This window comes from Carcharhinus amblyrhynchos, chromosome 19 (assembly GCF_965287045.1).
Source record: "Carcharhinus amblyrhynchos chromosome 19, sCarAmb.v2.hapA, whole genome shotgun sequence".
NCBI classification, from domain to species: domain Eukaryota; kingdom Metazoa; phylum Chordata; class Chondrichthyes; order Carcharhiniformes; family Carcharhinidae; genus Carcharhinus; species Carcharhinus amblyrhynchos.
In genome coordinates, this window is record NC_137342.1 from 31314453 (window position 1) to 31341648 (window position 27196).

Genomic DNA, 27196 nt, shown 5'->3' on the forward strand with positions numbered 1-27196 from the left:
CGTGTACCTGCCCAAATGTATTTTAAATGCTGTGATTGTACCTGCCTCTACCATATTGCCTGGCAACTCATTCCATATGAGCACCATCCTCTGCGTGTAAAAGTTGCCCTTCAAGTCCCTTTTAAATCTTTCCCCTCCCACCTTAAACCTATGCCTCTAATTCTAGACAACACTACCCTGGGGAAAAGACCTTGGCTATTTACCTTATCTATGCACCTTATGATTTTATAAACCTCTGTAAGGATACCCCTCGTCCTCCTACGCTCCAGGGAAAAAAAGTCCCAGCCTAAACAGTCTCTCCTTATTATTCAAATCCTCCAGCCCCAGTAGAATCCTTGTAAATTTTTCTTGCACCCTTTCCAGTTTAATAACATCCTTCCTAAAGTAGAATGATCAGAATTGAATGCAGTTCTCCAAATGTGGCCTTACCAATATTTTGTACAGTTGTAACATAATATTCCAACTCCTGTACTCATTGCTGTGCTCTGACTGATAAAGGCAAGTTTGCCAAATGCCGCTTTCAGTACCCTGTCCACCTGTGATGGCCATTTCAAGGACCTATGTACCTCCACCCCTAGGTCTATCAGTAACTATGTAGGCCCTGCCCTGGTTTGTCTTACCAAAATGCAACAACTCGCATTTATCTGAGTTAAAATCCATCTGCCATATCTCAGCCCACTTGCCCAGTTGATCAATTATTATTGACTTAAGCTATTCTAAGCTAGTGAAATACATCTTTTAATTGATGATTTTAAGGATCTTTCTAATTGCACGGTAATTAACGGTCTTAGCTCAACCCATAAGAGTGTTTAGTTTGAAATTCGAAATGACACACACATACAGTTGGGGTTGCTATTCTAAGGTTTTGTCCAACATGTATTGATGGAGCAAAATCAAATGAATTTTGCTGTCTGGTTGGAAGTGCTTGATGCTAACACAGGGTACATTCTTCAGCAGTAACATCCATTCAAAGTAAATAATTTACCAAATCAATTTGGAGGGAAAATAGCATTGTGTACATTGAAATCTCACTTTTCAACAATTACAGGACCATAATTATGGTGCTCGTCCTCCGCCAACGCCCCCTGCATCCCCTCCTCCAACAGTGGTGATAGGCAAAAATGAGGTGAGCATATTCACCACCGCTAATTTTGATGAAACTTCCAGTGCCACGACGATCAGCACTTCTGAGGATGGGAGCTATGGCACAGATGTTACCAGATGCATCTGTGGGTTCACCCATGATGATGGATACATGATCTGTTGTGACAAATGCAGGTAGGAATTTGTGTACATTACAGTATGATTTTATTTTTGAAAGTATGTTAAAGGGATTCTCCAAAGGGGAGTTTATCCAATTTAGCCAGACAAGATTGAATCAGGTTCATGCTATATTGCAGACATCAAGTGGGGCACTAATGAGGATGCCAGTCTTCACTTCAAGTAACCTGGTTAGTGTGATAGGCCAGGATTACAGATCCTGATCACTATCTGGCCTCCCCTGTAGAAATTACTGCACTAAGAACAGTTACAGCTTAGCTTTAACACTCCTAGCAGTTGAATAGTCTAGTGGTACAGTGTACGTGTTCATACAGGAATAAAAGTCACTTTGGTGAGATGATGGACAGCAACTAGTAGCCAAGAAGCTGTTTAATTGACGATGAGGGAAAATTGTTGAGAAAATTAAACACCCACCTGCTTATTACTGTTATTTTTACGAGGAGTACGTATCCTAAAATCTTAGATAAGTGACTTGCCCAAGGATTTCATACAGTATTTGGGGATATTCTAGTTTAAAACCTCTTCTGTTTTTTGTAAGTTCCTTGACCTTTATAACATTGTCTCTAGGATTTCCGTTCAAGATAAATGATAAGTACCTCATAAGCTTTTTAGATTGAGTTGAATTTAATTGTTTTCATTAATTTTGTCATGAGAATCCATGTAAACTTGTCCAACTTTAGCTGATTTTTTGTGATTTATGCAAGAGTAGTCCTCAGGAATAATTAAGGAAAGTATGACATTGCAAAAAATGGTAAGTGCCTCTTTTAGCAGCTTGCACTCTATCTAAAACCCTGAATTATTACAGTAAATGACTTCAATTTTTCTTTTGTTAGGGAAAGATGTTACATGGTTATGCTTCTTTTTCTCAAATATAATAAGTATTCAAAATGACCTCTGATTTTTTTAAAGTGCAAACAAGTAGCAGTTAATAGCCAATTAGTTGCATTACAACTAAAATAATCAAAGACAGAGGTAATGGTTTGGAATAAAATACTTACATGGGTAATTTATAAATTATGCCTGCAATTTCAACAGTGACGTTTTCAATCTGATCTGTTCCTTTCATTTTTATTTTTCTTAGTGTTTGGCAGCATATAGATTGCATGGGTATCGATAGACAGCACATTCCAGAAACTTACCTGTGCGATCGTTGTCAGCCTCGGTGAGTGTAATATATTTCAATAAAAGACTTCCAAAATAATTGTACTATGTTAGTTCATAAATCTCATGACAACCGTAATGCTGTAATTCCAGGTGTTTGGATAGAGACAGAGCTGTGTTGCTACAGACAAAGAAAAGGGAAAATATGTCAGGTATGTGTGAATCTATGACAAAGAAAGATGCTTTAATAGGACTTTATTATTGAGAACTACTTGCACTCTGTTCAGAAAAAAAATTGATCTAAGAGCTAGCTTCAATTTGAATCCCAAACAGCACAACTCAAATAATGACATGCTTTTCTCTTCCTAACAAAGTGGTTTCGTTCCTGGACCTGATCTGGATATGTGTTCAAATTGTAGCTGGGTAACTTGAATTTGTTAATTAAATACACTTGACATTTTTTAAAAGGCTGATATCGGCAATGGTGACCATGAAACTACTGGATTGTTGTAAAAACCCATTCAGTTGATTATGCCATTCTTGTCTGGATTAGCCTATACTGTGACCTTCGACCCATAGCAATGTGGTTAAGTCTTAGTCCACTTCAGTTAAGGGAGCAGTGATCAAGCAACATCCACATCCTGTGAATGAATAAAAATAAAAATCACGTGTACCAACATGCAAAATATATTTTACAATATACAGTCATGATTTGTTTCTCTGCTGTGCGTGATTTGGAACTAGAGACAAAGCCCTTATTTTCTGTTCAGGATTCCAAATTGATATCAGATCAAGAAGTGAGGCTGGATCTGGACTGGTTTGGAAGTTTGCAGGAATTCGGACTTTGGATTTGGCATACTATCATAAACAATGAATCCCACCAGCAAAAGCCTCTTCCTTCAGCTATACCCTTCAGAGAGTTTGTTGCATTAATTGGGCTAGGTCTTGCTGTAAAACAACAGCGTGTTAATGATACATTTCACAAGTAATGTCCAAATCAGGCAGGGGATTAAGCAATAAATTGTGAGCTGCAAATTGCTAGAATTTGCCACACAATTTATGATGCTGCACTGTTTTTATTTTGCATAAATGATATTTCATCCTTAGTCCCTGTTATTTTTTAAAACTTGTTGCATTTGCCCATTAATTGCCCACTCAACTCATGACAGAAGGTTAGGGCTAGAATTTAACATAGTTTTTCTTTTCGAATCTGATCAATTTTAATGCAATGCCAAAAAAAAATCTCTGGCCTACAAAGGGAGAAGTTTAAACTGTGCAATCCAATTCCTGCATACAGTAGAGATTTTAAAAATGTCAAATTTTATTTACTTTTTCCCTTCATAATCCTATCTCTCCTTTTTGAATTCTCTTTCTATATCCAATTTCATTAATTCAGTCATCCTCTTTGTCTATATTCTTTGTTTCATTCTCAGTTCATCAGTTTTGATGATTAAGGAGATAACAATCTCACCATTCTCTGAAGTTCAAGATTTCTCTTTAACTTCATCAAATTATTATCAGCTTATACAAACAACAGGGTACATACAAACATTTTTTTGAGATGAATGGTGAAGAAAAATATCTATGTAACAGCACATGACATGAGATGACCCATTCCAATAAGATCCAGCTATTGTAATTTTCTTTTTTCCTCGTGAGATCTCCCACCCACTCCCACTCAATTTCATTTTAATTTTTCTATCATTTGAAACAGCTGCCAGTTCACTTGTTCAGTATAACCAGTGTTAATTTTATTTTGCATTTTTGTTAGTTGTACTTTTGCTATACTTCTGGTTTCCATCTACAAACAAGTAACTGCTTATCTAATTGCTAGAAGAAAAGGGCATCAGTTGACTTTAGAATCGTAGAATCCCTACAGTGCTGAAGCATTAATGTTTCCCTGTCCTCAAGTAATATCTCCTCCCTTTCAATGACATTTTCAAAACTCCACTGTAATCCATATCCTTCCAAATTACCTTCCCTAATTCCAACCTCCTTGCCTGTTCCTTCAAAGTCTTTGAACATTTTGTTACCTCCCATATCTTTGCCTATCTCTCTTTCAGCTCCATTTGTCTACTCAGGCTTCTGCTCCTCTCATGGCACCAGAACAGCTTTAGAAGTCACAAACACTCTAATTGTGGCCTCATCCTCCTTGACTTCTATGTAGTCCATAGTTGCCCATCCTATTCCAATTCCTCTTCACCATTGTTCAGTTTGATGGGACTACACTTGTTTGGTTCCTCTCTTATTTATGCAATTTTGACTACTGGTTAAAATGCACAGACTTGTAGATCATCTTTCATTTATGTGCTGTTAGTGCGAAGCTCTATTAGAAATTTATGGATGTTAATGCATTATTTAAAACAGGCTGGAGAAACTTGGTTTAACCACAAATTAGCCAATCTAACTTCAGTTGTGGGGATGATACTGGAATCTATCATTATGGACAGAGTGACCAAACATTTGAAGAAGTATGTGCTGATCAGAAAATCTGTATCAATTTGTGATGGGTAGGACCTATCTGATGAATATTGTGCAATGTTTTGATAAGAGCACTAATAAGGTGAGTTTGGAAGTGTCCGAGGACATTGCACATGGACTCCCATATGCTATTTGATGATATTCAACACGAGATTATTTTAAAAATCAGAGTTTGTGGAATTAGTGGTAATTTTGGTGTCATGGATTGATAATTGTTTGAGTCAGGAGACAGAGTGTGGGGTACTCTTGGTTAAATGTGTCAGGTAGCATCCCTTAGGGATGGGTTCTGTACTGGGGCACAGCTTTTCACCATAAATATCAATTATTTGAATGAAGGAATAGGGAGTTGTACATTTGCCTTTGGAGATTACGTTAAATTGGGAGGACTCAGTAAGATTTGTCAATGGGAGCAGAAAGTTGCAAAGTGACATAGACACATTAAACGTATGGACAGAAGTGACAGTAGAAGTTCACGCTGGAAAGTGTAAGATAGTCTGCTTTGGATTCAAAAAAGAAAAATCAGCATTGCTTCTTTTAAGAGCGAGAGACCAGAAATATAAAGAGCACAGGAATTTCGATGTTCTCACACACAAATCATTAAAAGCTAGTGCACACATACAAAAAATAAAGAATATTGCTAATGGAATGTTGCCCTTTATATCCAGGGGATTGGAATATAACATTTGAGAGTCCTACTTTGGGGTATTTGGGGATTATAAAATATATTCGCCATGGAAGAAGTATAGCAACAATTAGCCGGAGTTATACCAGGGACCAAGGGTTCAATTAGGACAAGTTGCATAAGGCTAGGACATTGAAACGGGTTTTTTTAGGTGTTTACAATGATGTAGAGATTAAAAAGCTGGGAATACCCAAAACATCACTGAGGAGAAGGTCCTGGGGAAACTGAGAGGTCTGAAGGTGGATAAATCACCTGGACCAGATGGATTACACCCCAGGGTTCTAAAAGAGATAGCTGAGGAAATCGTGGAGGTATTGGTGGTGATCTTTTGGGAATTACTGGAGGCAGGGAGGGTACCAGAGGACTGGAAAGTAGCAAATGTAACGCTGCTGTTTAGGAAGGGGGGGAGGCAGCAGACAGGAAATTATAGGTTGGTTAGCCTGACTTCGGTCATTGGTAAGATTTTTGAGTCCATTATTAAAGATGAGATCGCGGAGTACTTGAAAGTGCATGATAAAATAGGACTGAGTCCACACAGCTTTGTCAAAGGGAAGTCATTTCTGACAAATCTGTTGGAGTTCTTTGAGGAGATAACAAGGAAGTTAGTTAAAGGAGAGCTGGTGAACGTGATTATTATTATTATTTAGATTTCCAGAAGGCTTTTGATAAGGTGCCACATAGAAAACTGTTAAATAAATTAAGTGCCCATGGTTTTAAGAGTAAGATCCTGGCATGGATAGAGGATTGGTTGACTGGCAGAAGACAAAGAATGGGGATAAAGGGGTCTTTTTCAGGATGGCAGCCGGTGATTAGTGGTGTGCCTCAGGTCTCAGTGCTGGTACCACAACTTTTCACAATATACATTAATGATTTAGAGGAAGGAACTGAAGGCACTGTTGCTAAGTTTGCAGATGATACAAAGATATGTAGAGGGACAGGTAGTATTGAGGAAGCAGGGGGGCTGCAGAAGGACTTGGACAGGTTAGGAGTCTGGGCAAAGAAGTGGCAGATGGAATACAATGTGGAAAAGTGTGAGGTTATGCACTTTGGAAAGAGGAATGGAGGCATAGACTATTTTCTAAATGGAAAAAGGCTTAGGAAATTAGAAACATGAAGGGACTTGGGAGTCATTGTTCAAGATTCTCTTAAAGTTAACGTGCAGGTTCAGTCGGCAATTAGCAAGGCAAATGCAATGTTAGCATTCTTGTCGAGAGGGCCAGAATACAAGGGCAGGGATGTATTTTTGAGGCTGTTTTTCGCACAGATCCTCTGATATGTTAAGTAATGGGATTTCCCACAAAGAACAATTTAAATCACTTTTATACACACCATCTGTGTTACAACCCAGATCACTTTAAAGTAGAGCTTCAGAAAAACCTGCCATCCAGAAAACCTGATGCAGCCACAAATGATAGGATCTTTACACATTTGTTAACAGTAGGATTTCAATGCTGGCATGTTCAGACCACATTTGGAGTATTGTGTACAGTTTTGGGCTCCATATCTAAGGAAGGATGTGCTGGCCTTGGAAAAGGTCCAGAGGAGGTTCACAAGAATGATCCCTGGAATGCAGAGCTTGTCATATGATGTTGAGGACGCTGGGCCTGTACTTGTTGGAGTTTAGAAGGATGAGGGGAGATTTTATTGAAATTTACAGGATACTGCGAGGTCTGGACAGAGTGGATATGGAGAGAATGTTTCCACTAGTAGGAAAATCTAGAACCAGAGGGCGCAACCTCTGGCTAAAGGGACGATCCTATAAAACAGAGATGAGGAGGAATTTCTTCAACCAGAGAATGGTGAATCTGTGGAACTCTGCTGTAGAACGCTGTGGAGGCCAGATCATTGAGTGTCTTTAAGACAGAGATAGATAGGTTCTTGATTAATAAGGGGATCAGGTGTTATAGGGAAAAGGGCGGAGAATAGGAAGGAGAAAAAAATCAGCCATTATTGAATGGCAGAGCAGACTCGGGCTGAGTGGCTTCATTCTGCTCTTATGTCTTATGGTCTAACAAGAGGGCACAACTCTTGAAGAGGAATAGACTGTTGAGTCACTTGGGTCTTCCACAGCATTCAAACTATATCGTTGCTGACCCACACCTCTAAACAGTTTTCTCCAATGTTTCTTCATTTCCCTTGATGCTCTTATCTAACAAATACACTGATAAATAGATTTTTTTTACCAGAAAACTCCAATAGACTTACCATTTGTATCTTTTTGGGAAGAATGTTCTAGTTCTTACTACCATTTGTGTTCAAAAAAAAGTTTCCTGACTTCTGCTCCTGAGTGGCCTAATCTTGAGTTGAGTAACAGATTAGTCATGATCTAATTGAATGGTGGAACAGGCTCAAGGGGCTGTAATGTACTTGTGTTCCTATCTGACAACCGCACCGTGATTTTTCCACTATATTTGTGCTTTCAGTCTGCTTACCTGACATCAAGGCGTTGATATTTTCCCAGCTAGATATTGGGAAGACCAAGACCACCATTCCAGCCCTCTGTAAAATCCTGACTGTCACTACTGATTCTACCCCTGTTCCTGTCAATGTCTTGGCCTGAACTAGACTGCTCGTATGTCAAAGTTGATGCAGAGCTAAGTTTCTGACCCCCATGATCTCTCCATTGCAAAGTCTGCCTATTTCACCTTCCATAACAATGCATACTTTCCTCATTCTGCCATTAAAACTCTTGCCACCTCCAGTGTCAACTATTGCAATTGCTGGCCTGATTGGCTGGTCAGCCTTTCTCTCCAACTCTGATGCTCCACATAAAGTTCTGCTTACTCGCTGATCTACAGTGGCTTTTAAACCTTATTGCATTTAACATTCTTACATGTGTTTAAACTTCTCCATTGTCTTGCTCCACCATATCTCTTTAACCCCCTTCAACTCTATTCCTTGAATTCTTTCTTTCCTCAACTCTGGCTTCTTGTATGTCCTGCCTTCTTTCAGTTCCACGTGTCTTAATTGGTTTTGTGTTTGCTGCTCAAAATTCTTCCTTCTCCTTGAAAGCACATCTTCAACCAAGCATTTGGTCAGCTTCCTAATATCCATAATTTTAGATTATGCTTTAGTGAAATACTTTGGTTTAGTTTACTTCATTGATGATACTATAAAAATGCAAGTTATACAAATGGATTTGTATCTCAAATTAAGCTTTTTTATATAATTGAAAACAATGCTGTGCCAAACTAGCAAAAAGGTTTACCATTTAATCAGTAATTCTTAATGCTTATCTAATATCCTATTGGTGCATCAAAACTTTTAAAAACTAGTTCTTATTGGTTTTGAGTAATCCTCCAACCGTGACATTTTTATAATGTGGTTTGCTTTCTGTATTGTTGAGATGTGTGTGCAGTAGGCCCAGATCAAAGTTATATTCTTTCCTCAGTGTGCCATCAATGGATTAAAAAAAAACATAGGGGATTTTGTTTTGCAGTGATGAATCCTTGCCATTGAATTGTGTTGGGTTCCCAAATTGCACGACAATTATAGTAAATATTGGGTTTGAACTTTCAAAAGAGTTTATAAATGCCTGCAATGAAATATAATTTAGGATGGTTTCACTTGACTCTTCTCACGTTAGTAATGAGACTGCAGAATGCATATTGTTCGCAAACAAAATGAGTGAAACATAATGTGGGGCGGTTCTCCTGGCCTGAAGGAGGGGGCAGTTGGGACTGGACATAGTGGGAGAGTTCAGGCTGGACTTGGGGAGGAGGGGAGGGGTTGGGCAATAGTGCACATGCACTAGTCTCCCCACTGACAGAACGGTGCATGCACAGTGGCCTGCTAAGCGTGCTGATGCTGGCCTCTCCAGCAGGTTCAGGCTCTGCGCCGCCAACACACACACACACACACACACACACCCACACACACACACCCTCCGCCCCCGAAAAACCTCTGTATCCGCACCTGTTGGGCACTTAGTTTTTTTGGGGAGAATCAACCCAATATCTGAAGTCCAGCAAGTGAAACCTTTTCAAGATATCTTGGTTCATCTTTGGATAGTTGTATCACCAAAACACTATAATTGTTCAATGTTGGCTATAGTCAAAGTGCATTGACACAATTTGATCTTGGAGAAAGGAGATTCAGTTTGTAAAGCTGGTACTTGCATATTCATTGTTTTTTCTTCAGTAACTTCCTGGTTCATACTGGAGGATCTTGCTAAACCTGGCAGACTTATTATTTTACTTATCTCCATTGCTTTGATATGGTGATGGTATGGCAAGTCTTGCATATGAATTATTATTACAAACTGTAATTCATCAATTACTAAGGAAGAAAAAACAAACTGTCAGTTGTAACACACAATTAAGGTTTCACAGGACCCAACCTGATTTTCTTTAAAGTTTAAAATTTATTTATTAATGTCACAAGTAGGCCTACATTAACATTGCAATGAATTTACTGTGAAAATCCTCTAATCACCACACCCTGGCGCCTATTCTGGTACACTGAGGGAGCATTTAGTATGGCCAATGCACCTAATCAGCACGTCTTTCAGACTGTGGGAGGAAACTGGAGCATGCAGAGGAAACCCACGCTGACATGGGGAGAATGTGCAGACTCCACACATACAGTGACCCAAGCCAGGAATTGAACCCATGTCCTTGGCGTTTTGAGGCAGCAGTGCTATCTACTATGCCATCAAGCTGCCTGTATGCCCTCTGAGACCTTGACATTCTTCTTATTATTTGAGGCTGAAGAGTTGGGCAGAGACGGTTCAATCAGTTTTGACTGGGAAACGTTTCAGCAGTGAAACAAGCTGTATAATTGAATAGTTTGGGTAAATTATGTATGTTGAGTGTTCCTTGAAATATAAAGACCGGGATTGTTATGCATTCCATTTTGTATTTGGTCTAACCCATTAGTTCAAATAAATCTTCTGAAATGTATGAATTTGCTACCTCTGTCGTCGTCATTTGACATTTTTGCTCTAGTAAAGTGCTGAAGTAAATTGTTGATTGTTTTTCTCTTTCTTCACCCATCTCTTCCTCCTCTCCATCAGGCTGAACCAGATAGTGCATAACCTTTGCATGCTAATTGACCTAGACCTGAGCTTCCAACTCCTGTGTCCTCTCCATTGACCAGGATCTATTTAGAGTGAAAGTTGCAAGCTGCTTGGTATGATCCCCTTTTCAATTGCAGGGTTGATATCTCTGGGAATCTTTGGACTGCTACTGCCAGTTATAGAGTCATGTAACAGAATCATTACAATGCAGGAGGAGATATTTGGCTCATTGAGTTTGTATTAACTCTCAGACAGAGTATTGTACCCATGCTCTCTTCCCCCACCCTATTCCTGTAACCCCACATATTAACCATAGTTAATCCACCTAACTTACACATCTCAGGGTACTAAGAAACAATTTAACATGGCCAGTCCACCTAACCTGCACATTCTTGAACTGTGGGAGGAAACCAGAGCACGTGGAGGAAACCCACACGTACACAGGGAGAATGTGCAAACACCACACAGTCATCCAAGACTGGAATTGCACCTGAGTCTTTGGAGCTGTGAGGAGCAGAGTTAACCACTGTGCCGTTCAAATCTTCATCACAAGAATAGTTGTCAGCTCCCTTGGGCAAGATGCTGATCTGATGTCCAAAAGAAAACTGTCAAATTAGAATAGCTGATACTCCCTGTGTTATGAGTCCTCTCACTAATTTATTGGCAGTGATGTAGCCTTGGTCCAGTTTGTATGATTTACGAGTGGCATGAATCTGATTGCAAATGGTGTAGCCAGTGAATTCTTTGTCTCTGTAAGTGAGGATATAAAATGAAATGAGGTTGGTTTTCCCGTTGTGAGGAGTATGTAAAATTTGCTGTTATGCAACAGTGGGAAACGCCTCTTAAATTGCGTTGACCAATTTTCAAAAGCCTCATAAGATGAAATTGGAAGTTATGGGAATAGATTGTCAGATCTTGGAATTGGACTTGAGGTGACACTGTCAGAGAGCATTATCTGAAAGTCAGGAGAAAATGTGCATTCCATGTGGGCCAAACTGGGATTCAAGGTATAGCTTTTTCAGAATTTCAGTTTTGATTCACTTCTGTATGTTAATGGATTCCTGCACAAGGCTGACCAGAACTGAAACCAGCTTCTTTGTTTTGAGTGAATATTATTCAGGATCGGGATTTATGATATTCAGAAGCATGTCATGTTGTAGAAAAAGAGTTTGGAGGAAGAAATTATTTATATATTATCATAGGAATCCTGATACTTGAATGTAGAAGGAAGCTTTTGTTGATGTTGGCTGTCCAAGAACTGTATGTTGGTATTCCATTTGTCTGTTCTTTCCCTGTTTAATTATTTAAGGTGCTTACCTAGTTCAAGATTAGATATTGAGAATGATTTATAACCTTTAGATTACAAAAATTTCATAAGCTCTCCTTTTGTGTTATATTACTTGTTGTGTTCTGTGTTCCTTTGTCACTGATACATAAGCAATTGGAATTTTCCAATACTTACTTTCAGCCCCTTTTATAAACTTGATATCAACATTTTTTATCCTTATTTTCAACTTGCTCTATAGCCTCGCTTTTCCCTCTGTCTCACCTCTTCCAGCCACATTGTCGTCTTAGATGTTTGTGATGACCTAATTCTGACCTCTTAAATATCTCCAATTATAACAACTCTATCCCTGCTTGCCAGGCATCCAGCTTAAGACCTAGGCTCTGGAATTCCCTCTGTAAAACCTCTCAGACTCTGCCTCACTTTCTTGCTTTAAGATGCTACTTAAAATCTACCTCATTGATAAAGCTTTTGGCCATAAGCCCAAATGTAACCTTATGGTCCTTACTTTCTAATTTTGGTTTATAATGTTCTTGTAAAGCACCTTGGGTTAAAGGTGCCATAAAAAATGTGTTGTCCCATAGTCTGTCTTTTAACACTGTCTCCTTCAGTGAATACAGCCAGGTTTTTCAACACATTTGTAACTATAACCTATCATTCCTAACGTCTCTACCAGATACATAGTGAATCAGCATTGTACCTTGTCTATCATTCTGAGAGCCTTTTTATGGCGAAGTATACAAAACTCATAATACCCCAGCTATGTCTAACCAATATACCACACAAGTTCATCATTAGCTCCTTCCTTGAATATTTAAAACCCTTCATATTAAACCCGGAATGTATTGTCCTTTTCAAACTTTTTTCTACCTGCAATACCATTCTTGAAGATATGTATGTCTGGATCTATTTTGCAAAGCATTTTACTGTTTAGGATATAATTCTCCCTAATTTCCCTCAAGATATATTGTTTTCTATTTGTCTACACTGAATTGTATTTACTACATTTCTACATTCCCTTAACTTATTTATTTCTTCATGTGGACTTCTGCATTCTCAGTTTGTCATGTACATCATTTATCATTAACAATGAAGCTCAATATCGCTTCCTCTGTGCCCATGTCCCTTATCATTTATGTAATGAAAGAAAGATCCGACCTCATCTGTGAAGTAGATGCATCTTGCTAATATGAGAAACATCCTACCCCGCTATTTGCTTCCTGTCTTTTAGCCATTCCTTTATCCAGTGCTCCATTTTTATCTTTAACATCATGGCCCTTATCTTCACAGTACAATTTGAAGTTCTCTTTTTTCAATTTCGTCAGTTTCAAAAAAACATCATATTTACTGAGCTCCCTTTGTCCATGTATTGAGTAATTTTTTTTAGAATGAAATGAATTTAGTCAAGCGCAACATATCCCTTAAAATCCTATTTCAGCTATCCCTTTTCAATGCTCACTAATGTTATCCCTTATTATGGTCTCTGACAGTATACCTACAACTGATGTGAGGATAACTGGTCCATCATTATCTGGCTTATCCCTTTTCCCCTTTTTTGAACAGGAATTAACATTCGCTACCCTCCAGTCCTTTGGTACAATTCCTGTTTCCAACGAATTTTGGAAAATTATGGTTAGTACATCTGCTATTTCATCACTTACTTCCCTCTGTATTCTGGGATCGAGACCATTTGGGCCTGGTGATTTTTTTAAATTTTAATTCCTATAATCCATCTATTCAAAAACTATTATAACTGATGATTTTCCACATTGTCCACTGGTACTCCTGTACTTCCTACAACCTCTTAATAATGAGTCAAAATGCTTTTTGAGTTTCTACTATTCTTCCATCCTTTTATATACTGTTGATGAATATTCTAAGAAGTGAAGCAGATATAAAACAAAACTTTTTAAAGTGATAATCTTACACAGTTCCCTGCAGCATTGTGACTTCAACCCTAATTCTTAAAGTGTAGCATACAACTGTTTTGCCTTCTGGATCCCTGACAAAGTACTGAAGGCTTGCCTTTTAACCTAAGTGTTTTAAGATATAATGTGTTACCTTGCATATTTCTATCAAGTAATTGTTTCCTGTGTTGAACTTTTTGTTTCAATCTGATTTTAAACAGTAGATATGAAATAAAACCACATTATGTATGGTAAAATAATTGTTTTTTTTTCTTTCATTTAAACTTGCTCCATTTGACATTGTGTCAGGTCAATAACATTTGTAACTTGTGTTACAATGACACATCCAGAATTTTTTTCAGAAAAGTATAACCTTGATTATCCAGCATAATGGAGGCATCCTTTTTTTTTGCAACCCCATCACAAATAACGTCAACTGGTAGACGATTGAGACCCCTGTTATTTGCTTTGTCTTAGTCTCCTCCAGTGATATATATTATAGAAGAATCTCAACAGAGCAGGAGGCAGCCTTTCGGCCCATCAAAACTGCACTGACCACAGTCCCACCCAGGCCCTATTCCGTAACCCAATATATTTACCCTGTTAATCCCCTGACACTAGGGTCAATTTAGCATGGCCAAGCCACCTAACCCACACATCTTTAGACTATGGGAGCAAACCAGAATACCCCAAGGAAACCAATGCAGACATGGGGAGAATGTGCAAACTCCACACAGACAGTGACTCGATGCTGGAATTGAACCTGGGTCCCTGGCATTGTGAGGCAGCAGTGCTGACCACTGTGCCACCATGCCACCCCTAAAAGGCAGAGGATAATATACAGCAATATTAAATTGCCATTGCAACATTCAATTAATCCACTGATCTACTAACTCTCAGTTCTCTCCCAGCCTTGCTGGTACCTTCATCAGATAGATCCAAAGCAGATCAATGACACTCTCAGATTCAATGCTGAGCACTGATTCAACCATTTGGTTGGTAACCTCCGGAGCAGTTAAACCACTCACTTTAAAATCCATTCAGAAGTTGTATAAATGTGCTCTTGTATGAAAAAGCTGTGGGTTGACCGATCAGTTGATTAATCAGTTGTTGCAACAGTAAATGCTCTGGCCTCCCATCACCTGGGAACATTCTTACCAATTCTGGATGATGCAAATAATTGATGTGTAGGTAATTGAAACTCTATTCTATATTGTATACATTTTTTAAAAAGTCTGTCTCAATTCCTTATGCAAGTTATTAGGTGTTTTTTATTTTAAAAACAATGATATCAGTGTTGTAGAAGGTTTTGATTTTTTTTATTAAATAGATGGAGACACCAGTGCAACTGAAAGTGGAGATGAGGTACCTGTGGAACTATATACTGCCTTCCAGCAAACCCCTACAACTATCACGTTGACTGCCACAAGGGTAACAAAGGTAAATGAGAAAAAGCGAAAGAAAAGTGGAGAAAAGGAGCAGTTTGCTGCAAAATCTAGAAAGGCAAGTAGAATTTGTCTAATCACAATCTGCTTGTTTTGCTTGGTGCCACAGCTAGAGTCCTGTGCTATTTGACCTGGAGGAAACATTTATAGAAGAGTTTGAGTTCAACAGCTGATTCATTTTGTACTGGAAATCCTTGGTCATTGAAACATATTGCAGTGACGATAGAAACCATAGAAGGAGATTATTGTATATTGCGAAGGTCTTGAGTTCTATAAATTATTTTGTGTACTATTAATTGTGTTAACAAATACTAAGAATTTCAGCTTCCTTGGGCCAATTGCTGCATTAGTATAGAAATACTTATTAAAACTGTTCACACATCAGAAGGGTAAAATTAAACTGGATATCAAAATTTAAGCTATGTTGCAAACAGTTGGTTTGTATTCCTTCTGAATTTAGAAGGTTGGGGGTGGCCTAATTGAGATGTTTAAATGAGATAAAAGTTCAATAATGTAAATTTACAGAAGTTCTTTCTGTACATCTAATCAATGGGGAACAATCTTAGAGTTAGGCCATTCAGGAATGAAAGCTGGAAGCATTTATTTCACAGGAAAGGTAGCGAACATGTGAACTTTGCTTCCCCAAAAGCTTATGGAAGCTGAGTTGTTTAAAATGCTCAAAGGATTCAGATCAAAATTGGATAAATGGGAGTTGAGCTACAAATGCAACCTTGATCTAATATTCTAATGTAAATTTCTCCTGCTCACATAGTTGCTCATTTTCGTTGTTTCCCCTTTCTCCCTCCTTTCAATTTTTATTAGATCTTCTTCAATTATTTAACATTAATATAGGTCACTTACTTTATTTGCTGAGTTATTTGCTCCTTCTGTCAGTTTTGGAAGTGGGAGCAACTTTGAAATTATCATGCAGCTGAACGTCTACACCAAAGGCAATTTTGTACAGGTGAACTAGTGTCAGGAAAGCATAAAAATTGCCATTTCTGCAAAGTTAATATGAAACTCATCTATACACAGAAAGTGTTTTCTTTAAGATTAAGTACCAGTGCTTTGAATGCACATGAAATCTTCTCCAATTCCTAAAATACAATTATCTATTTTGTCAGCTGTATTGGTTTATTTCAAGGTACATAACATGACCTTTATGTACCTATTCTGACTGGTACAGAAAAGTTTCATAGTACCTTGAGCTTTAATGGAGAGTTTTAGAGTCTTTAAGCTCCACACTACCAGAATACTTAGCAACAGCTGAGAATTTTGATGGTACCCTGAATGGTATTGAAGGAATAAGAAGTAAACTCTTCACATTCCCTAAGTAATGTTAATGAGCCATTACTAGTTGGTAAAATCTTCATGTAAGTATGTGTATAGTACTTTGACCACAAATTGGAAATTGCAGAAAGTGATACTGTTGGAAGGGAAATAAGACCTTTTTTTCCTTGTATATTTCACAGGATGCAAGCATCACTGTCCTGCCCAGTATCTGTTGCCCATCCATAATTGCCCTTTAGAAGGTAGTGATGAGCTGCTGTATTGAACCACTGTAGCCCATCCAGTTTCGATAACACACAATGCTGATATTTTGCTTTGCAAATAGTGCCAAAAAGTGGTTTGTTTTCACCATTTTCCTTCCTCCCATAGTTTTACACTGAAATGCAAAGTGCCACATAAGTGATTTTCTGCTATTGCCACTTTGGGTTTGTTTCTTTATTAGATCAAGCATTTATTATGCTGGAAACATGAAAAAACCTTTGGGTTTCATTGCTGCAGAATCTGATAGGGCAACCAAATGAGTTTCTGTATTAAATTGCTTTCTGTTGCTGTACCTAATTGTAGAGATTTGTGGTGGAAATTTTCCATCCCACCTGCTGCAGGAATTGTAGCGGCGGGACAGGGCCATGCAAAGGTCCGTTGATCTCGAGCAGGATTTTCTGGTCTTGGAGCAAACGTGGCCGGAGAATCCCACTTGGCGTCATAGCACGTAGAAAGTCAATATCGGTATCATTAGACCTGCAGTTCTGTTATTTTTGGAAAATCATCAGTCGAGATATAAAAGCCTTCTAATTAAAATCTCTTAAAATTCAGATTCTTAATTTTAACACCAAGTTCCTCAGTTGTGCCTGACCTAACAAGGTACAAAAAACTAGTATTTGTGAATCAAGCACAATTCATTAAGCTAGATTTTACATATATTTAACTAAAAGCAGTGAAGACAATGTTAAAAATTCTCAGCTCTCAGGTTCCTAGGATTCGTTGAGCATTGTCAGCACAGGCAATATCTTCTGTTTCTGAAGTGATGACGAACTATGTGCAGAAGAATCATACCCCAGAAACCACGTGCGAACAAAAACTCCCATTTTCCAACTTTTATTATTCCAGAGTCCCTTATTTAGAAATAGTTCAGATTCACCTTTTCTGCAGGGTGGGAATTATGCCATCTTGTGTCACCCCCACCTCTGTACCTAGAGTTAGTGTTGGTTAAGGATGAATGTCCATCCCTGGAAGGCAGTTGGAAGAGGCCTTCAGTTTTCCAAGTATTCAATGAAAGGTCCACTAAAGAAAGGTGCAAGGAACAGCATCTACTGTTGTACAAGGTCATTTTTGACAAAACCCTTTGACTCTCATCAACTGTGAAGGCTTATGGAGTATCCTCCTCAAATTTGACTGCCCAATAAAGTTTGTCACTAACCTCTGCCTAAACCACGATGACATAGATGTTGTAACCCTCATCAATGGAGCTGCCAAAAATTCTATCGCTGAAAACTGGCGTCAGATGAGCAGTGTCATTGCACCTCTGCTCCATTTTCCTCATTGAAATATTGTACCTCATCATCAGCATATTACCCACGAATTACCCCATAATCAACAGACTAGATGGGAAGCTGTTCAAGCTGTTCAACCTATGCCACCTTCAAACCAAAGCCACTCCAACTTCAGTCATGGAGCTCCAGTGTGCAGATGATGCTAGTTGTGCATCCGCTCGAACTGAATTCTCGACATCTCTAAAGCGTATGGATGTGTCTTGCTATTGAATGGTTGACATGTGTAATGAAATTACTGTGAACATCCCATAGTTGCCACGCTTCGGGTACACTGAAGGAGAATTTAGCATGGCCAGTGCACCAAACCAGCGTGTCTTTTGGAATGTGGGAGGAAATCGGAGCACTCGGGGGAAACCCATGCAGACACGGGGAGAACACGGAGACTCCAAAGACGGGAAGCCAGGATGCAAGCAGGGAATCGAACCCGGGTCCCTGGCACTGTGAGGCAGCAGAGCTAACCACTGTGCTACCATCAAATGCAAAGTTGTGTGCAAAAGGTGACCAACAAGAAGGAAGGGCTGACACTGTTTTAGCTTCCTGCATTAACTTTAAGAGAAAATTCCATACATACAATATAAGTAGAGAATCATAGAAGAAACCCTACAATGCAGAAGGAGGCCATTCAGCCCATCTTGCCTACACTGACCACAATCCCACCCAGGTCCTATCCCTGTAACCCCACATATTTACCCTGCTAAGTCCCCTGACACTAAGGGGCAATTTAACATGGTCAATCCACCTAACCCGCACATCTTTGAACTGTGGGAGGAAACCTATGCAGACACGGGGAGAATGTGCAAACTCCACACACACAGTCACCCGAGGCTGGGATTGAAACTGGGTCCCTGGCTCAATGAGGCAGCAGTGCTCACCACTGTGCTGATTTCAGTGCAAACCTTTGCAGCCCTTTTTTTGTCAGTGAAGTTTGGAGGTCTGGCACGCCTGCATTGGAACAATACAGTTTAGTATAGCTTCGAGGTTTTTGTTTGGAAGTTGTGAGCTATGCTTTGACTTCATAAGAAAGATTCCTCAACATATTTACCTGCTGTTCAGAATGCACTTGGATGCTGCCAATCCTTTGTTTTGATGTGTTTTGTTTGAGCTTTTGTTGCCTTCTACTGACCTAATTATTCCACCTGGTCACACTGACCCCAACACTGACTTGACTCTCCCTCTGCTGGAGTATGGAATTGCCCCCATTTTACAGCGAACCAACTGTTGAGCAATGCTGATATAGATGTGTATTATTTATAAAGAATTTTTCTGCGCAAGCTTCCATCTCATTTTATGCAAGTGCTTTGCCTGGCTTCCCCAACATGCTGAATAGTTATTGTGCAGCATACTTCTCCATTGCCATCAGTGTTCCTTGAGCAAGCTACAAAGGGATTTCAGGGATTAATGCGATAACCCCACAGTTTCACATAACGTAGCACTGATGAGAAAGCAGTTTTTAGAGTATTGAATTGTAGAGCCATTCTGGGTATTTTTTTAAAAATTTCAGTTGGGCCTTGATATTTCATATAACTGCTATTTAGAGACAGTAAGCATTGAAATATTAAATTGAGTTTACTGTGACTTTCACATCAAAGGGATCTCAATAGAAAAATCTTCATATATGCTGTCTGCCTGCAAATAATGTGTTGTAACGCATTTGAAACAGAAATTTTGTATTTAAAAATGGAATACTGCACAAATCTTCAATTAAGGTGTCTTCAGACCTTCTTTAAAAAAAATGTATACAAGATCTTTGGTTTTAGAAAAATATAAACAAAGAGGAGAAAAACAAAGTTCTGCTAATAAATTGCTAGTTAGACCTCAGCTGACAGTCTTGTCTCCAATTCTGGCATCAGATTTTAGAAAGGATGTCAAGGCCTTACAGAGAATGTAAAGGAGATTTAATAGAATGATGCCCAGGAACAGAGGAATCCAGTTATGTGGAGAGACTGCAGAAACTGGGGTTGTTGTCCTTCAAACAGAGAAGAGAAAAGGGAGATTTAATAGTGTTGTCCCAGTGGGTTTTGAAAGAATAAATAAAGGTGAAATTGCTTCCAGTGACAGAGAGTCTGTAACCAGGGAACAAGATTTAAGATAATTTGCAAAAGAACCAGAGGAGAATGAGGGGAAATTTGTTTCTTACACAGCAAGTTGTTATCATATGTATAAATAGAAGCTAGAAAGTAAATCAGAGCAGCTTTAGTTGTTGACCTACTTTTCTTTGCTGTGGGCCTTTGCTTATCCCCTCTTTGATCATGAGGCAGGGGTGCAACTCTAACTACTTCCATAATCTGTGGTAATGATTGTAACTGCTTTAGTGTTCTGATGAATACGTAGGTCCTCAGAATCTCATGGTTTCTATTTTAATACGTTTTAATACCTTCATTTGAATTTGGAAGCTTAATTAGTGTAAAATTACTTAACGTAGCTTAGATCTTCCTGATTCCCACCATTTCAGCCTTTGCAGCCTCCTTGTCACTTTACTTCAGCTTGGCACAGCATAATGTTTTTATTAGGTGTCACTGATTTTGCTGTTAAGTGGTGTATCAATGATGATTCCATATGACATATAAAGATGTATTTTAAATGAGCTGCAGACATTAGTATTGTGATAAGGACATCTGGCTATCTATGTTACACATCTCCTAGGGAGAAACTTTAAGAAAGTGTCAACCACAGTTGGCAAGACTTTTAGATATTACAATGTGTTATTTACTGATGTGCAAGATATCTAAATTGCTAAATAGATGAACACAATATTAAATGAAATAGTGAAATCCAAGGATAGAGGAAGTGGTAACACTTGGGGTGGGATTTTACAGTCTCGCTCATCCTGAACCTGTAAAATCCCACCCAAAGTCAACGGACCTTCCCAAGGTCCGCCCTTTGCCCAGTGCAATTCCCGTGGCGGGCAGGGCATAAAATTCCGACCTTAGTGTCAAATGATTTCAACTTTTTTTTGCTGAGAAAATACACTCTTGCACTCATCAGGACAATTGCAAGAATATCAGTGTTGGAGAAAAGAACAACTTTATACAGTATGAGAAAATGCTACTTGGCTGGCAAGTGGATTCTGGTAGATATACTGCAGAATAGAGTGCAGTAGTTAATAGTGAGAGTTAACTGCCAAGTATTGTTTGAAAATTTGAAAACCAATCTGCCTACTTTAAATTTTCAAATAATTCTTGGCAATTAACTGTCAGTCCCACTAACTGGTGCATTCTCCATGGTAATGCCTCTACCAATCAGAGTCCACATGCCAGCCAATCATCACATTCTTTTCAAAGCTTATGAAGCTATTATTTCACCAGCGTTGGTACACTTGCAATTGTCTTGATGAGTGCAAGACAAAAATCTTTTACAAAATGTATTTTTTCAGCACTATTCAAGCTCTGTATTACCAAACAATTAATCATATTTATTACTTGTAAATGGCATTTCAATTGAATATTATGTAATTAACAAACCAAGAAGTAAATCAAGGAGTTAATCTAAACATTTGTCAAAAGCTATTCAAGTAATAATGCTTTTGAAAAGCAATTCACAGTAACAATCATTCACCAAAGCAATAAATGGATATTTATTTATTCTGTGGGTTTATGTTTTATTTTGAACACAGCTCCTTTGTTTTGTAATTTTGCACCATGTCCATTGTTTGAGTTTGTTACCTATTTTTTGTATTGATGATCTTACCTGAGTGGTAAAACAACCATCATAGGAGGGTGCAAATTTCATTATAAATGGAGGCAAAGGAATTGGCATATGGAATTATTTTCCCAAATATAACATGAAGTGCTGGAAAACTGCATCTGGAGAAGAGTCATGTTGGACTTGAAACTTTCACTCTATTTCTCTTTCCAGAGATGCTGCCAGACCTGCTGCGTTTTCCCAACAGTTCCTATTTTTTATATTCAGATCGCCAGCATCTGCAGTACCTTGCTTTGATTTTATATTTATTTTCCCTTTTTAACTTCATATGAATTGTTATGTTTGAGTGACATTTATTCTGTACATTAAACTGTTTTGGCTGGTACAGTAAATATGTACAACACAAGGTGATCATATTAACTGGTATTTCTTAATATATGTAAAGTTGTCCACAGAACAGGCACTTATTTTTCATTTGTCAGATTTTTTAAATGATTTTTGCAGAGGTTTGCAGTATTGCTTTCTGCAGTTTGCTCTCTGTCCTTAAGATTTGAGGAAATAAGTTTATTTCAGTTGCTGGTAAAACTAAGTAACGTCTTTAAGGATGTGTTCTATATGGTATTCTTAATTAGTTATTTGGCTTCATAATTTCAAGATTTAATACTCTTCAAAGTGCTGGAAAACTGCATCTGGAAACTTTCACTCTATTTCTCTCTTCAAAGTGTGTTTAAAAGCAGGAAATGTAATTGAACAAATCAATTATTTCTATCTAGTTAGAAATTATACTTTTCACTGTAGGTACTCATAAGGAATGAAGGACAAGAAAAAGGGAAGGGTAAATATTAAGTAAAAAATTTAATGCTTAAAGATAAAAACATAACTGGTAAGAAGGTGATAAAATTAGAATATAAAAATGGTCGATGAAAAAGACAAATAAAATAAAGAATGTTTTGCTTTTACAAAGCTGTTTACTCTCATGATCTTGGCAATTGCTTAGAATTTTGCTGAGATCATTGGAGGTGTGACATTTTGGATTAGCTTGCAAATTGAGGTCTCAAAACCTCCCTCCCTGCAAAAATGGAAGATGAATGGCAGACTTTTACATGGTAAGGTGGTGTTTCCAAATCTGGCCACCAATGTTTGTAGGTGATATAAATTGAATGAATGAGAACACTGCCCAAAAAAATGAAAAATTAGCAAATAAAAAGCATTTATGGGCATTCATGTGCCAATGGTGTTCACAGGATGGCTTTACAAAATTTGCCAATTTTAACTTGCGTATCGCTGAAAAAAGGCATTTTGTCTAAGCTTTACATCCTGCAATCATCAGGACAATCACAATATCAGGGGATACCAATGTCAGGGGAAACAACAGTTTTATACTTGAGGAGAAAATGCTGATTGGTTTTGTTGCTGAAGTAGTTGCAGTTTGTCTACATCTTCTTTCTGCCTTATATGTTAGAATATGTAGCTTCCACTGCACACAAATGTGCCACAAATAAATGATAGCCATTCACTGACTTATTCCTCAGGGCAATGCGTTGACCAGTGACTCAAGCTGCCTGGTTTAAATGTTCAAACAATGCTTGGCAGTTAACTATCAATCATAATTAACGCATGCATTCTCTGTGGCAGTGTCTCTATCAATCTGCCAAGATGAAAAGTTTCAACAATGCTATTTTGAGCAATGCTCAAGTTCTTTGCTACCAAATGGTCATTTTAATTTAGTTGGGCGCTCTCTCTTTTACGCATGTTCACAACTTGTGGGGGAAGTGGTGAAGGATTTCCAAGCTGATTATTAGCCTGTTGAACCACTTTGAACGCTCTTTCCATGACCAGCAGGTTCTGGCTTTGTACTCAAACCCAAAGCGCCTGGTTCAGCGCTGGGGGCACAAGGCTCCTTCAGGCATGGTACTGAGCAAGCAAAAGTGAAGCATAAAACCAAAGGGTGGAGAGACTATGAAGTAGAATTGATTTCATCCCACTCTGCTAACTAACTGAGGAGTTGGAAGAGACTGTGAAGACGTTGTAATGGCCCATTTCTCCTTTGCTGGAATTTTTGAAACTTAGAGAAGTTCTAGTGAATATTTGCAAAACTAAAAATTAAGCATCAAGAATTTCCAAGCAACTTACATATTCTAATACATTACCTCAGTTAAGTAAACGGATCAAATTTTATATCTTTCAGCCTTTCCGGGAAGGATCTAGAAAATCTTCAAGAGTAAAGGTAAGAAGAATCTTGTGTATTGAGTATTATAAAAGAATGTGCAGTTTCACATGCAAGTGAATGATCCTTTTTCACATAAAGTATTAAATTGTATCCCTAACTGGGCTATCTTTTCAAGCAATGTATTTCAAAAAGGATAATATATTGCTTTTTACATCATCATTCATGAAAAGAGAAGGATTAAGAAGATAAAATGCTGGGGAGATGGTGGCATAGTGATAATGTCACTGAACTAGTAATCCACATAAACAGGCTTACACTCTGGGGATGTGGGTTCAGATCTGGTGGAGCTTGAATTCAATTAATAAATCGGAAATATAAAACTAACATCAATAATGGTGACCATGAGAACTATCATGAATTGCTGTAAAAACCTATCTGCTTTACTAATGCCTGTTAAGAAGGTAATCTGCCATCTTTACTTGGTCTTGCCTACAAGTGACTCTTGATTCATAGAGATATGATTGACTTTTAACGCCTTCTGAAATTGCTAAGCAAGCCACTCAGTTCAAGGGCAATTAGGGATGAGAAACAAATGCTGGCCTTGCTAGCATTGCCCACATCCCATGAAAGAGTGAGTATAAAAGTGTTTTTTTTTCGTTTTTAAAAGTGAACTGGCTTTTTTTAAAATTTATTACAACTTATATAGCTACTTATTTTACTTAATATCTGTCCTACAATGATCCAACTCAGCTTCACTTACATTTAAAGTAGTTACTGATTGACTAACATTGAAAATACTTTTTTTTAGCTGAGTCAGAAGACTAAGTAAAATACTTTGGTCCAGTCACATGATTAGACTAACCAGATCAAATTATTAAATTAAAAGTGGGTGACATTCAGAATTCTGAGCTGGCTTAAATGCCAAAAAAGATATTAAAAACAGAAAATGCTGGAAAATCTCAGCAGGTCTGTCAGCATTGGTAGAAAGAGAACAGAGCCATGTTTCAAGTCTGGTGACCCAATGTTGGATCTGAAGAAAGCTTTTTTTAAAAAAAAATGGTTTCTTTGCCTTCAACTCCTGACTTGAACTGTTGGCTCTAGTCTCTCACCATGTGTGCTGTCATACCTGCTGAGAATTTCCGGCATTTTCTGTTTTTGTTCCAGATTCCAGCATCCGCAGTATTTTGCTTTTATATTTGACAAAAAAAAAATTCATCAGTGATGCAGACAGTACAGAGCTCCTTAACTAAGTTCTCATTGGTGGCGATATATGATTCATGGACTTGTTTATGTTTAGAGGTTTTGGATTATTAGTCTTGTAATGCTCATATTTGTATTTTGATATAAAAAATATATTTTGATTCTGTTTGGAAATCCACCTCTTTCGTTCAAAATTATTGTGCCTATTTAGTTCAACCTGTATATTACTTTGTGAAACTTACTTGAGAGGACATCGTTAAAGTGGTGAATTCTTGCAAAATTTTAAATGCACGCAGTTCTCAAGTTTAAAACGTTTTTATTGTGAATTGAGATCGTTGAAGCCATCATTTTATTGATATATTTGTGCATCTGAGATTGGAGGAGGAGGGAGAGAAACAAGAATTAAAGCCCTATAATTTAAAGAAATTAAAATGCATTGATTGTGCTGACGCTTTCTTGTCCTTAGCAAAGTTCGGTATCAGAAGCCGATGTTGTTGATAACGCAAGTTTTATATGGGAGAACAAAATCAAAACATGGATGGATCGCTATGAGGAAGCAGATGGGAATCAATATAGTGAGGATATCCAAAATATTCTCGAGGCACATCGGCTAGCATTAGAGATAACTGATGGACATGAGAAAATGGAAGTGGTCAGTAGATCAGACCTAAACACCAACCTTACAGCCTTTAAACCTCCAGTAGAGGTAAGGATTCGCCTTCACATGTAAAATAATTGATTTTTTTCAGTCCAAGCAGCATTTATTTCCACTTTCTTTTTTCCCTTCGTTGTTTTTTAAAATTCTCCATTTTCTTTCCATTCTTTCTTGTTCATTTCAATCCCCCAACTCAAAGATGCAACAAACTGTCCCCCAGGTAACCTTCCTTTTCCCCCATTCTTGCCCATTCACCCCAGATCTCCAAACAGCAAATCAGCTAGTGCAGCTCAAATTAGATATTCATTTCCATAATTCAGCCACTATATAACCTTTGAGCTGCAGTCTCCCACTCTACAATTTGATCAAAATCAATCTGCTTGCGTAGCCATCAAAACTTGTCACCAATGTGAAACAGTTCTACTATCAACTCACAATTTGGCCATTCAAAGTGTGTTTTCTGGGCACCAGATGGCATTCATTATAATAAGCAGGATACATGCTTCTTACAAGTCAAGAATTCATCGTTTATTATGTTGATAAAGGCCAAATAATTGTGTGCAGCTCTCACACTTGGAGCAAATTTTAGGCTCCAAGTTAGTATATGTAAATGACCTAACATCGGTCAAGATTGGGCTGGATGAACTCAGGAAAACTGGGTCTATAGGCTGTCCTCAAACCAGAAAGTTAAGTTTTGAAAGTATATCTAACTGAATGTTGAACCCGGAGAGGGAGATACTTCTCCCAACTCAATTCAAAGAAGTTTTTTTGATTTTCTCAAGAATTAACTGGTAAGATCTGCAAATTACAACAGTGTTTTCATAAGAACATAAGAAATAGGAGCAGGAGTAGGCCATCTAGCCCTTCGAGCCTGCCCCACCATTCAGTAAGATCATGGCTGATCTGTCGTGGCTCAGTTCCACATTCCCGCCCTCTCCCCATAACCCTTAATCCCCTCTCTTATCAAAAACATTCGTTTTAGATATATTTACATTTATATACATGTATATAGATACATTTCGTTATAGATATATATCCAAATCATTGATGCACATTGCAAATAAAATTGTCCCCAGAATTGAACACTGTGGGACATAATTTAGTTACTTTCAAGCACTCTCCCTGCACTGATTTCTCTTAACCGTTCTTTTGTTCTGGTGTGCTACTTTCCACTTCCCTTAATCCTCCCTAATGATCTCCACAAAGTGGTACCTTGTCAATATTTGCTAAAGTCCTCGTTACACCACATCTTTAACAATTCCCCCATTTATTAGGGTGAATTTTATGGAAATCGAAGCACCCCGAGGAAACCCACATAGGCACAGAGGGAACATGCAAACTTCATACAGACAATTATCCAAGGCTAGAATTGAACCCTGGAACTTTGAGGCAGCAGTGCTAACTACTGTCCTATCATGCTGCCCACACCAATTTTATATTTTTACCCTTCTTTATGTAAAGGATAGTGAGAATGTTAAACTCGCTGTTAT

At 38.1% G+C, this 27196-nt stretch overlaps 1 protein-coding gene across 5 annotated transcripts in view; it reads left to right on the plus strand.

Moving 5' to 3' along the window:
* The window catches only part of kmt2e (lysine (K)-specific methyltransferase 2E), a 107420-nt gene that overhangs the window by 44156 nt on the left and 36068 nt on the right, over positions 1–27196 (plus strand). For 4 of the 5 annotated variants that reach the window (XM_080207486.1, XM_080207489.1, XM_080207487.1 and 1 more), the window contains 7 exons: positions 1049–1278; positions 2363–2443; positions 2536–2594; positions 13411–13479; positions 15085–15257; positions 23870–23908; positions 25518–25757. In XM_080207486.1, the coding sequence (XP_080063612.1) occupies positions 1049–1278; positions 2363–2443; positions 2536–2594; positions 13411–13479; positions 15085–15257; positions 23870–23908; positions 25518–25757 (891 nt within the window). The remainder of the gene's footprint in view (positions 1–1048; positions 1279–2362; positions 2444–2535; positions 2595–13410; positions 13480–15084; positions 15258–23869; positions 23909–25517; positions 25758–27196) is intronic. The other variant, XM_080207488.1, reaches the window with a different exon arrangement.